Genomic DNA, 13,870 nt, shown 5'->3' with positions numbered 1-13,870 from the left:
GGGACGCTGATAGAGAAGTATTTACGTTTCAGCGAGCCCAGTTTCGCGATTATTAAAATTAGCAATTCACAACAGCAGGATTGTAAATTACACGGTCCTCATTAAGCCGAGCGTGCAACTAATCAATTTATATACCCGCATTTAATCCGCGTTTCCCAAACGCGATTATTCACGCTAGAAGGGATCTTACAGAGCGAATTAAAAATCCAGATTAAAGCGGATGCACATCCACTTAGCAACGTTATAGAGTTAATACCGTATTATACAATTTGCCGGTATGCGTCCAAGAAAGGATGGAAGCGTTACGTCGACTCGCCAGGGAATCATCGATATCACTGCTTTCCACGTTACGCTACGTATTTAGTATCAAGTGCGTCGCGTACATTCTGCATGCATCCTACGTTCTTACATATTTGCAAGAGAATTTTTTTTTCAAAGTAATACTGATGTATATATTTGCGAAAAACGCGAGCAACTGTCTCCGCAATATAGAAAAGTATATAAAAGACTGCCACTTACAGATATCCTGTCGTTAGAGGGTTGGGTAAAGAATTCTAAGTGACCGGCAACGATCGAGAAACCTGTCCCGGGACTCGACTCGTCCTCGATTGATACGATATCCCAACCGGATGGGAACAGTCGTTCCGCGGAGATTTGCTGAAGAGGAGGACAAATCTGAAGGCGAATCCGAAGCGATTGATATCGAGAGGAAAGCCCCGAAGGCAAGGTAGTGGAAATATGATGGTGGAGGCAGCGGAAAGCTGTATGCTCTCTTTCTTTCCTTCCCTCTCGAAGCTTTATTCAGGCTGGAAGGCGCAATGAATGGGAGCTTCTACGAGCTTCGAGCGTACCTCTTCAGACCGTCTACGCGAACATCGACAGGACTTTTTTCCTTTTTCTTCTCCATTTTCCGCCTCGCCATCCGTCCGCAACGCCGCGCCTCCCAAGAGAAAGAGAATTTCCCGCCTTTTCTCGGCCTCTTCCTTTTTCCTCGGGAAGGTCGACTCTTCGCACCCGCGGATTTTCACTCCACAAACATCGCGGAAATAGCGATTCTTCAACGCGTCGTTCTCTTACAGAGAAACTAATTTGTGTGATTTTTTTGTATTTTTTATTACGCATTTTTATAAACGCATTTTTATACGTTTACAATGCGTATTATACATAAATAAAAAATGTAAATTAATTGTAGGCATCTTATTAATCATTATTATTATTATTTAACATTTTAGTTCAAAAATTGATTTTAGCACATTTACTGTAAATTATTCTTTGTTTAAAAGAAAATCCCTTTAAACTTATATGTAATATCGGCAATTAATATGAAATACATAGTTCAGATAAAAATTTCAGATAAATAAAAAAATTTCACACGCCTAAACTTTCTGCTAAAATTGTATAACTTTTCTGTAAATTTTTAATGCATGAGAGATAAAAAGTCATTTAAATTTTAATAAAGAAATAATATAAAAACTTCGAAAATCTTTTCTTAGGTCAGTAAAATGTCGAAGAGTTTCGATGAAACACAAAGACAAACATCAAAAGTACACGAGGGATTCTGGTGCAAAAAGGTAGAAAAAGGAACGAGATAAAGGAAGGGAAGGTCTCGAAATAGAAAGGGAGAGTGAACGTCGAGGGGGAAAAATAGCCGATGTGATGTATACACACCTATATCGCACGCACGCAATGATAGCGAGCGGTTGATGTACTTCGGTTAGCTTCTGAATTTCGAAGAGAAAAAATGAAAGTGCACTTGCCCATGTCTTCCAAATATATATGATAAGAAAACGCTGTTTTATTTGGAATGAAATCACGATACCGCGGCCCTTCTTTCCAAGAAATCGGCTTTTTTCATCCTTAATACGGTCGTGATGAACAAGTTCGATTTCCTCACTGATAAATAGCATCCTCTTGCCTTTTCTCAGTATAAATACCAATTTATATTAACTGAGAGAGACATACGTGTTATGACAACGTCCCGAAATATATACCGCGTTGAGTTGGAGGCGAAATTACTCTAGCCAGGGTCAATTCAGCAATCGACAGAAGGTTACAGAGCTATGTTTAGGAAAGATGCCGACAAATTGTCACTTGAATTGTAAATACAAAACAGCTACGAATTTTTAAAATCTTTTCAAGAACAGCTTATTTTTCACAAAATAAAATAAAAATACGTCTAAAATTTTGTGTTCATATTTTAGTAATATTTTTTGCAATAAGAATTATTTTCAAATTTTAACGTCGTTAAAGATCGATATAAGATGCCAAAAAATCATCAAATAATTATTAAATTGTTAATCAATTCGTGATAGTACTGCGGTGGTTTATTAAAGTTGCGTTTCAAGACCGACAATTGTTCGGCGCGCAGTTTGAAAAGACTACATATATATCAGTATATAAATTCACACGAAATTATATATAAAGCAACTAAGATCCAGCTACAGGCTCCGTATTCGTATTAGTTATGTTGTTACATTGATAGTCCTTTAAAATTTATTTTTTTATTCATTTTTATACAGAATATTTATTAAAATCTTATTTAAAAAATCCCAGATCTTTTACGTAATTTCTTACTTAGGTTGTTTTACACGCGCCAATCTGGCAAGTTAGCTTCAATACAACTACTCGCGTGGTATTTCTCGCGGAATTTTCTCGCGTGTTCCGTAAATGTTGCAATTTCAAGTAACGCGAAGTATACATATACTCGACGACGGCTAATAATTTCCTCGAGTTTTTCTCGTCGTACGAGACCGTCGAAAAGTAGAGAGCGTGTACATTTTCAAAGTAAAAGGCGAAGGGCTCGGCTTTGTCACCGAATCTCTACATCGCTCTCTCCGTCCTCGCGCGTCGCGACGTTGCGTCGCGCGTAAAAAGCACATGTCCGAGAGAGAAAAAAAAGAAAGGAACACACGAACATTAACGATCGTCGATAGACACAACGGTTTTGCGTTACATGTTGCGCTATTGTAATGCACTCGCATTCTCACCGAGATATTTGTGCAACTCGTGGTTTGAAAAACATCAGGCGCCATGATATGATTATTTTCCGCAAATGTTCTGTAAAACAGTATCACTCGTTGTTGTTTGTGACAAGGAAAGGAACGTGGTGCCAGCAGATATATAATTACGGTAAAATTAATTAGCATTTAATTTCTGCAAAAGAAGTAATATTAATGTATCAAAGAACGCTTTGAAAATTATTATTATTCGCGACGGGCATTTCGTGATAATTAAAATGCATTTAGTGTGATTAAAATGTGAGCGGTGCAAAATAATATTTTAGACGTGTCTATTCAACCGCTATAAAAAATCAGACTGGCCGCGGCGGGAACCGGCTTCGTTCCGGCAGTTATTTTAACGAGGCTATTAAGATCGCTCTGACATTTTCAAATGGCATTGTTTGTCATGATCAAAAATGACGGTAACGTTGGGAGAAATAACGCACGGCGTTACTGCCCGATACGTCGATTTATGCCACACACTAAATGGCCACACGTCTCTTCGTAATTTATAAAAACATGTGCGAAAAGATAACTCAGGGGTTTTAAAGAGTGCATCGGTCATTACGTTTCCCGATTAAAATACGAACGGACGAAAGCATGGGGGCTACGTTCCAACCGAGCTATTAATCAAACCGTATCGGCATTTTTCAGTGACGCAAACTCGTGGATTCAGTTAAACAGGAATTTCGGTAAATTCCACGGAAAATGAAAGCCCGCGGCCGCGTAACGCTTTACACGTATCGCGCCACGGTTTGCTTCTGTTTACCAGCTATACGGAAAATGATTAACGACGCGAGGAACGAGGTCGAACTTTCGGCACATCCAGCGGCTGCACGTGCAACCGAGTGATCCGAGACACGCCCGGCGTTCCATGCGGTTTTCAGACACGTCGGCGTCGTCGTCGTCGTCATTCGCGTCCCCGGAAATTTCACCATTTTTTTCACCGTTCTTCGTCGAAACGACATGTGACGACGTTGAGCATACGTGACGAGAGCAGGTGCGCGAGAAAAGTACCGTTCGTCCTCCTCAGTGGCAGCAGAGCTTGAGCCGTAAACGGCTGTCGCCTCGAAAGCCCGCAAAATATTAATTAAGGTATAGTACATTACCACGCTAAAAGGTCGTATCTATTTATTCCCTTCTCTTACGGAAACGAATGTCGGCCTCTTTTAATTCTTAAGACGTGAATTTTTTCAATCTCTTGGAAACTCTAAACATATATTCGTAGAAAGAATTTTGCACTAATGTAAAAAATTGTGTCCCAGAAATAAGTTTTTATCATAAAATGTAATTTATAATGTGGCAAACAAGAGCTATCATAATGATGTATCAAAGATGCTCTGTGAGTACAAGTTTGACACACCGTATCTTAAAAGCTATCCACATTAAGTTTTGTATCTATATTTTTTGTTCATCACTAGATATAAGCTACGTTAAGTGACGACTGCAATAAGATTTTAAGGTGTAAAACTTGAACTTTAAATCTTAAGCTGTAAAAAAATTGGTTAATCACAGTCAAATGTGTGTAGAATAATCAATTAATATGATTGGTCAATTTGTCACGGCTTAAAGTTTGAAGTTTAAGTTTTACGCCTTAAAATCTCATTACACAGACATCGTTTTATATTTAAAAAGTAACTCATTTCGTCGGAACTCAATTATCCATTTAATTAGTGTGGAATCCTTTCTTTATCTTCTCTCCATTCCTGACGTCGACTTTTAACGTCCCGTCGAAATATTCCGATAAAATATTTACACCTGACCCGACTATCAATTTTAGTGAGACATAAATAGACTGCTTAATGGCATTCACAAAATCATCCATTCTTTCACCGATGCTGAACCTGTAAGTAGATCGATTAATAATCGTCAGATTCTATCTATCGGATGGCCACTTTCTTTCTGCTGCAGTTTTCATCGGCTCGAGGTGACGTGCAAGGGCTGCGCCAGGAATTAATTTTTCCTGTGGAACTACACGTCGATAATTTCTCTTCGTCCGACGACAGTCGATTATCTCACGACTGTCGACGTCGCACACACGAGGCTAATTAATATTTGTCGTATCTCTTGACGCGCGCCGATACGTTAATAGATTGTGTGAAAAATTTTAAGTTTCCCTTTCGCGAGTTCATTCGCCAGTATTTTTGTGTCCATCTCGTTTTGTTAAAAATTTCTACGAGCAACGATTCAGCTTTAGTCGACTTGTCCGAAAAAACGATTCCCAATCCCTTTGATGGACAGCCATACGCGCGTTCGTCGCAACTGGGAAGGCCGGAAGGAACGCGAGAACTCTTCGGGGACGCGAAAGCGACCGATCAGATTTCAATGGATGCATTTCAATCGAGGTCACTGCATACGAATTTCTCTTTGGTATGCAATGATTTATGGTTCGTTGCGCGTTCTGGTTGCGGTTGGTTCGCCGCCGAGGTAGCTGGAAGGGAGAAAAAAAGCTCTTCCAAAAAGCTCCGCACGACCGCTCTCGCCATCGGCGAAATGGACGGACCGAAAAGGAAGTTATCGGCGTTCCTTGTATTTTATTCGGTCGTGTTGCGTGTATTACTACAGTCGCCGAAATAGAAAAGAGGGATTTTCGAAGAGGGACGAAATATAAAATATCGGCGGATTTACGCGACCATCCATTTCTTAGAGTTCTTTAAAATTATTAAATAGTGCAACGTAGCAAACTGCTTTATAATTTTACAGTGTTGGTCCATCCGTTTAATTATTTGTCTGCAAAATTCTCAAAAACGGCTAAATTTTTTCGATTTTCGTTTTAAGCAATAGATATTTAAGAACCTTAGATCCATCAAAGTAAATTATGAATCAAATCATTTGACCGTAAAAGGATCAAATATCAAAGTCAATGAAATTTTTAATAATACATATTAGGAAAACGGCTTAACTTTTTCAAATTCTGATTTTCTTGCTGCAGTATCTCGTTGCATTTATTATCAAATAAAACTATAAATGATAAACGATAATTATTCCAATGAGATTGTCAGAAGATTCTTTTCTACCGTCAAAAACAAAAGCCTCAGAGGCTATCTTTGGATTCTGTGAAATCTGACACTGACGATATCGAATTCCGCTCACTGCATTTTATTTTAATTAAAATCACTCACCTTCTTGGCGTCATTGTTGTTATCGGCTGCGTGATGAGGTTGCGGACTCATTGAAGCACCATTGCTGACTGCCCCGCTTTGCGATAGAAGCTCGTCACTACCCCTCTGCAACAATAGAGAAAATACATTTGCGTGATATAAATAACTCTTTTACACGACGACTTCTCAATAAATCCATTTTCAACAACGTATATTTTACGTCAGCGAACAATAACGTAATTTAGAATTATTGCGAACGTTGCGCGTTTTCGTATGGCTCCACGACGACGACCTTCGAATATTATTAATTACATATTTTCAAAGCATCAATAACAAAATTATCGCAACATGTAAATCGCAAAAGTGCTGCTGTAATTTTACAAAATAATATTAAGCTGTACGATTCAGTATTCCATAAGACTAATCGCTCGTCTCATTTTATCCTCGGAGCTTTGAGGGGAATTGAAATAAATTATCGCGTGGAGCATCTTTCGATTACTTAAAAAGTGGAAAGAAGCGGATCTTCAGCAAAATCCCATTCGATGTCTCGTCCTTAGAGCGCTGATAAATCTCGGACTTGGCGTCAAAAGAAACGGGTCAGAAGCGTATAGCAATAAGACGCTTTTAACATAGGTCTGAATCTAAATACTTAACGGAGACTCTCGGACGCGGAAAAACGCTGCGGTCGTTCGAGCGAAGAGTTCTTTCGCGAGATATTAATAATTAATCCCTATGAGAACTTTCGTTTCCTTCGCGTCATCATCACAAGAACTTCTATTTTCGACTCTTAAGATCACATTAATCGGCCTATATGTAATTACTGTAAAGAGAGAGAGAGAGAATTTACATTGGGATAAAACATAGTTACTACAATTATAATTTATAATTATTTTCGTGCCAACTGTATTTATTGATAGAACTGTAAATGTAATTATTATTAATATAAAAAATTATTGTAGTAATAACTATAAAAATAAAGCTTCTTCATATAATAACTTTTTTATTAATAAAAATACAAGATTTGCTTGCTTCTGTTAAGTTTTTTATTGTCTGGCAGCTCGATAAAAAAAAATGTCTATACACTGTGTTTTATAAATACAAAAATTTCATCTTTTAGTGCAATATGGTCATTTTTATGAAATTATAAGCAATCTTGATTTTGGTTAGGTATAGTCATATCCAGTGTTGTTTCTGTATAATGTAGCATTTATAAGAGTTCATCAATGCTCAAGTTGTGCCTTTGTATGTTGCAGAATTTAACACCGTCACATTATTTCGCGGATATTTTGTATAGTATAGAAAATCTAAAAAAAAATAATACAATTTCTTTTTAAGAATGTAACGTGTTTTTCTTATTTATAGCGCCCTTTCACGATTACGACTTTTCTCATTCGCATGCCATTCATTATAGAATCGCGGTTTTCTCGTCGGCGGCGTTCAACGTCAAAGGAGCATCGCATGCATCGTGTATCGCTTAACGAAATATTTATTCTCCGCAGCACCGTTGCTGCATTTATTCACGAAATACAAGCTATATTATGCAATTCTGGTTGGACGTAGTCTGTTAAATTTGTAGATGAGCTTTGACAGCGAAAGCCTTCACTGTCTCACACAGGCGGCGAAAATGCATGAAAGATAATTCATAACTCGTAAGGAAAACCACTGAGAACTTCGACCACGTCGAGACAGAATGCAAGATCAAAGACTGAAAAGACGACTGAACGAAACAGAAGGAAGCGAACCATAGGATATAGCAAATTCACTCGTGGCCAACCCTCGGGTCATCGGGCAACAAAAGGCAAGAACAATTCATGACTTCGTTATTCTTTGAATGTTAACTAGAAAAGTTACTGACTGATTTAAATAAGTGCAGTCACTCGTTTACAAAACAGCCGATTTTATTATCCATTTCTACTCTTTATATTTGCACAGATTTCTTTCAATTTCAGAAAGCAAGTCAAGAGCAAAATTGCTTGCAAAGTCCATGATTTGCTACTTTCTTTACATAAATTTAAAAAAAAAAAAGAATATCTAATCCTCGCGTAAAGCGAGGAAGAATTTTTATTTTCTTGAAATTTAACGGAAATATATTTTTTCCTGCAGTTTAACTCTCTAAAGAAAATTACATATATTTACAACATTCACTTTAAAATTAAATTCGGGATCTGTGTAGATTAATTACACTTAAATACTAAAGATGGAAATTATGTAGCATTAAACACTGAAATCTCGTAATAGTGCGCGGTTCATAGCTCTGAATGTAATAAAGTTGTCCCCACTTTACTTCAAAACCATGAAATTCAGGGTCTCTTATTGGGAGTCGCGGTTCTATTATCCCACTCATGCTATTCACATGCGTTAAGCGCGTATAGAAGGGATTTTGTGCATTAATTCGAAGTTCGTTATTACAAGATTCCGACACGAATGAGATCAAAAACTATCGAAAAAACAATTTGCCAATATATATATTAATAGAGATAGATTGATATCAATAAAATACATACATTGATAGATTTTTCAATCACAAGATATTTTTTAGTAAAATCAGTATAAAAAGTTTTTTTTACTGATAAAACGATCCTCTAAAAGTTAACTTTTTGCTCGAGACAGGTACACTGAAAAAAATGATGTTATGTCAACAGCACATTATTTTAAGGATGTATCTGACAGTCTACCAAAAGTTTAAAGTTAAAAATGTGTTAATATTTACACTTTCTATATAAAAATAAATATAAATTTATACACACACACACGCACACGCACACACACGAAACAGTTGCGTAACATCATATTTTCAATCAACACAATACTTTTTACAGTTCATTTATTTGTTATTTTTTATTCTTACAATATTTTTTAACTTAAAACAAAGATAACAAATACAATAAATAAACTATACAAAGGTGTTGTTGATTAAAAATATAATGTTACCCACACAACTGTTTGTATCTATATAATTTTAATGTTTATTTTTATATAGAAAGTGTAAATATTAACACATTTTTAATTTCAAATTTTTGGTAGACACCGTATATCAGATACATCCTTACGTAAAAATAATTTTGTTCATGTTAATGAAAGAACCAAAATTTTATTAAAACAAAAGCATGACGTATTTGTTTAATTAATAGTGTTATTAAATTAACAAAATTATTTTTAATTAAAAAATAATGTTGAGATAACATCATTTTTTTCAGTGTAGTATGAAATATGTGAAAACGCATATTTTACTATAAATTAAATGCAATGTAAAAAAAAAGCATGTCATGTATACGTCTATATATTTAAATATATGTTACGTACATCTACTCGTCCGGAGTACGAAAAGTCACAAAAGTGTTTATCCCTGACTCGAAAAATAAATACACGTGGAAAGTTTCGCAAGTGCAATTAGGAGGTCGTGTTCTCTGCGACGACGCACGTTTCATACACGGTTTATCTTGCGAAAGTACATCGTGAACGTTCTCAACGCATTGAGTGCGCACTGTTAGGTGGAATATCGTTCAAAGAGCGGCAAGAAGAAGCTCTTATACAATATATGGAACGGGGGTTCTCGTCTCTCCACGATCACAGAAAAAGAAAGAGGAAGAAGCAACATGGGTGGAGACAAGCCACGGGAAAGGGACTCGGATTCTATATTTTCCTCGGATATGGGGATAGGGGTTCATCCTCTCTGACCAACATCCGGCGGAGCTGTCCGCCCCGGTCCCGGTGCTCGTGTATTATTTATTTCCCGCGGACGTATGGATTATGGACCAGCCAACTCCCCTTTCGCTTCAGAGCTTCGTAACCACCGTCACGAACTCCGTTTTCTCTCTCTCCCCCTCCCCTCCCCTCCCCTCCCCTCCCTCTGTCTCTACTCTGCTTTCATCCTTCAAGTTCTCCACCCCTGAACATCCACCATCCTGATTCCCGTCCCGGTTTCTTCTTTCAACTTCGCGGATCGCAAGGTTGTTTTCTCTCGATCTTCGCAAAGCATCGAGATCTTAAATCCAAGAAGCAGCCACTGCACTGTCTCACTCTTTCTTTCTCCTTTACCGGTTTTTCGATCGCCGTTTTCTCCATTTCTTTTTCATTTTTTTTTTTTTTTTTCGTGTTTCCGCTGAAAGAAAATCTCCCGTGCAACCCGGCGCGCGAGCGTTTTATGTGCCCGACGACCCGCACGGAATTGTCTCAAGATCGTCCGCACAGACGGGGTGGAGACGGACGCTGGTACATTGAGCGAGCCATACCCGGGAACGATGAAGCTTCGCTCGGATGACAAACCAATCTCACGCGCCGGCTGCGGGCCCGATGAGCTCTCCGGCCGCGGACGCTATCGAAGAAGAAAACTCGTGACACGCTCCGTTGAGCTCATCCGGATCCGATAACTATCGGACGAATGAATACCAAATGCACGAATGAGTGTATTAAATTGTGTTCGATCACCGTAGACGGAAAAGCGTAGCCAAGAAACGAGTAAAAAATAAAACGCAATTTTCGACCGAAATCTGAATATCAAAACCGTTACCGGAAGCAATCTTAGCTGTGATCCTGTTATCTTCGGGCATGGCTACTCGTCGCTTACGAGCCGGTGATTGCCTAGCCGTAGGTAGGTCAATTTTCTCAGTAAGTCGTCTCGTGCAAAGGACGAAGACGACGATGATGACGACGATGGCGATGGAAGGATGCGAAACACACGACGTAGCTAAAATAATATTGGCCGAAGATAACCCTGGTGATAGGTTGCCAAGGAAAGGGCTTGGTTGGCTGGGGCGAGGATGCTATTATTGCCTTTCGAGATGGATGACTTTCGGATACACGAGCTCCCGACCGAAACTTTAGCCGGAAAAATTACGAAGATTTTAGAACCGAAGAGAGTCGGATTACTTCATTTTATGGAACAGGATTATGTACGAATCCTATTCCTGATATTACTTGCTGCTGGAATCTACGCTTCTGCACGCGTGCCATATTGTCGTTGATGAATAAAGTTTCCCGTAATCACGAGAAGTTATTAATACCAAATGACGTCTGATGACGTAAATTTATCGACAATTGATCGACATCACGCACCTGCGACGGGTCATCGTTATGTAATGAAGGATGAATACTATCGATAAAACTGCCAATGAGGAATTAAGTGTCAATTCGTTTAGTTGACATGTTGGAAACTATAGTAGCGAAGAAACATTGAGTTATTAAAATAAAACTTAAGACAGGTCAATATAATAAATTGAGCGATGGCAGAGAAACTTTAATAAATTGTAGACGTAAAATTAATCAATTTTGAGTATATATATACATTTATAAAGGTTTTCAATCTTTCATAATTTTTAACTTTGGCAAGAGTGTCCTCATTTCAATTAAAATTTAATCGAATTGCAATAGAAGTAACGGAATCACAGAATTAATATCGAATATAATTATCTACTAATAAGAGGAACCTTTATGCAACTTGTATCACGACTTGCCTACAAGCTGGATAATTTGACGAGAACGGAAGTTTCCCGGAGTCGTGATTCTCATCGAGATCCTCCTCTATGGCAAATGACGTGGAAAGAGGGCAGAAATTAAAGCCGCTCGTTAGGATGAAACGCTTCTGTTGCTATCGCTGTGCTTCGGCGTTACTGAACCGCGAACAGAGAGGATGGAACGATCCGATACTCGAAACACACAAAGAGCGAAAGTGGATCGCGTCTTCTCTTGTATAGGACGCGTAGGAATTTTGTGAATTTGCCGGGTCGAACGGAGGATGGAAAACAGGATTATCGGCTACGATAATCGCCCGACATCTTACCGCCGGAGGTTCACCTACCTCCGTCTAAAATTTATTTAAGATTAGAGAATCTCTCCGTATAACGGACAAATTTGGCTCGTTGTGACTCAACACACACACAATTAAGTTATAGATTATAGAATAAGATTTATATCTTATTTATAAAATTTATAAGAACAGACGCGACGTCTTTTTTGAAAAAAAAAGTAAAGTGGAGAAAAGAGAAAATTGAATGAAAGGAACGTCGATGATTTTAGAATCTTTCATCACGAGATGATTCCCGTGTGAAGATTTTTTTATTGAAATCTAACGTTGAAGTTAATGAACGGAACGGTTAATTCGCGATGCGCTCGTGATAGTAAGGGTCGTATTGAAAACTTCTGTACATAATGGCGTCGATCGACACTACTAGTATAACATACATCCATGACTATCATCATTAGTGGTGTTTCCCTCCACCGTATATCTATCCGCTAATGAAGTCGATACGATGGTCGAGAATTTCGCTTTAATTAGCATGCGCAGCTAGGAGGTTTCCATTTGCATCTTGTGGCCGGGAGAAACCTGCCGATACATTCTCATCGATCCATAGTACGAAATTGACAGATGATCGTATTAGCGCTAGAAATTTATACATAACGAAAAAATTTAGTTGAGTAAATAATATTGGAGTACTTTCTTATGTCGAATAATCCTCTGGAGATAGCATCACTTTGAGGGAGTTTTCTATGACATAAGTTGACAACACAAGTATTGTTCTATCTTTGTTATTCATAAAATGCCAAGAAAAAACAACATTGATATCATTTGTATCTTATGTTATTCATTGTATACGAAGCTAGATTTTTTATTTTCTAATTAACTTGTGATTTAAACTTAACCTCACTTTATGGCTCAACAGATAAAAATCTAAACGTAAAATATAGTGCCTATAAGAGCCAACATAAGATATAAATGTGTCAAATAAAATAATTTATAAAATACAATAAAATAAAAAAACGTATCCATTTTGACTCTGGATTTGGATAAAAAAGTATGATAATAATTACTATTAATAATTATTTTAATAATATTTTACAGATATTAAGAAAATAATACAAATTATGTAAAGTAAATATGATATATAATATCGACAGAATAATCCTAATACTAAAAATATTATATATAATACTTGGTAAATATTGTATCAATTTTCGGAATATTACAATAATATTATTTTAATTTTTAATATTCATACAATATTTTAGGAATATTGTATGCTTATAGGGCATGTTAATTTACCGTTAATTTTAGTTTATTATATTATACAATACGATGCAATTTCACCAATAACACGAGTAATTAGTCCAACAAATTGCGCGTAAATTGATAATTTACAAGTACTTTGCCTTGTCGTCTGCAGTCTGGTATAAATTACGTCGAATGAGCTTCTCGTAGTTTCTTTCAAAGTACGACAACAAAAGCAGGAATATTCCATCTTGGAAAATTGATGGACGATACAAATGAATGAAGTAATATCGCAAATGGTTTTCCAATTTCTCTTCGTCAATTGTTGGAAGAATTAATCCTCTAACATAATTGAAATTGAAAGAATAAATGACTCTCTATGAGATATATATAAAACACAATACATGTCTTTTTATTGCATGAGTTGACTTTTTAAACAATAAAGTAGCGAATAATATGGCGTGAGACACCAACCGGAAAATACCAACTACAATCTCTATTTGTTGTTGACGTATAAAACGGATTTCTCCCATTATATTTAATTTCGGAGACGAGGTGGATATTCAAATATCGACGATGCACTTTCTGCCGACGCATGCAAAATAGCGAATGTGTTTGCCGACGAGGCGTTGCGGCGTATTTTTTTCTTTCGGTTGCCATCCCTTTCTCGCCGACGTTCGTACTCAACAAAAGTTACTTCAACCGGGCCACTTCGCCAGCCTCTCCTCTACCTCCGTGCCAAACTTCGCCCTTACGCGGTTACGCTATTCGACCTCATGAATTTC

At 37.4% G+C, this 13,870-nt stretch overlaps 1 protein-coding gene across 3 annotated transcripts in view; it reads right to left on the bottom strand.

The window, feature by feature from the left end:
* Positions 1 to 13,870, bottom strand: part of heph (polypyrimidine tract-binding protein 1 heph) — a 347,034-nt gene that overhangs the window by 135,004 nt on the left and 198,160 nt on the right. For all 3 annotated transcript variants that reach the window (XM_018546685.1, XM_018546692.1, XM_018546697.1), the window contains exon 3: positions 6,122 to 6,226. In XM_018546685.1, the coding sequence (XP_018402187.1) occupies positions 6,122 to 6,226 (105 nt within the window). The remainder of the gene's footprint in view (positions 1 to 6,121; positions 6,227 to 13,870) is intronic.

This window comes from Cyphomyrmex costatus, unplaced genomic scaffold (genome assembly GCF_001594065.2).
Source record: "Cyphomyrmex costatus isolate MS0001 unplaced genomic scaffold, Ccosl1.0 scaffold120, whole genome shotgun sequence".
NCBI classification, from domain to species: domain Eukaryota; kingdom Metazoa; phylum Arthropoda; class Insecta; order Hymenoptera; family Formicidae; genus Cyphomyrmex; species Cyphomyrmex costatus.
Note: the sequence above shows the minus strand (reverse complement) of the source record. Positions and strands in the feature narration are given on the sequence as shown.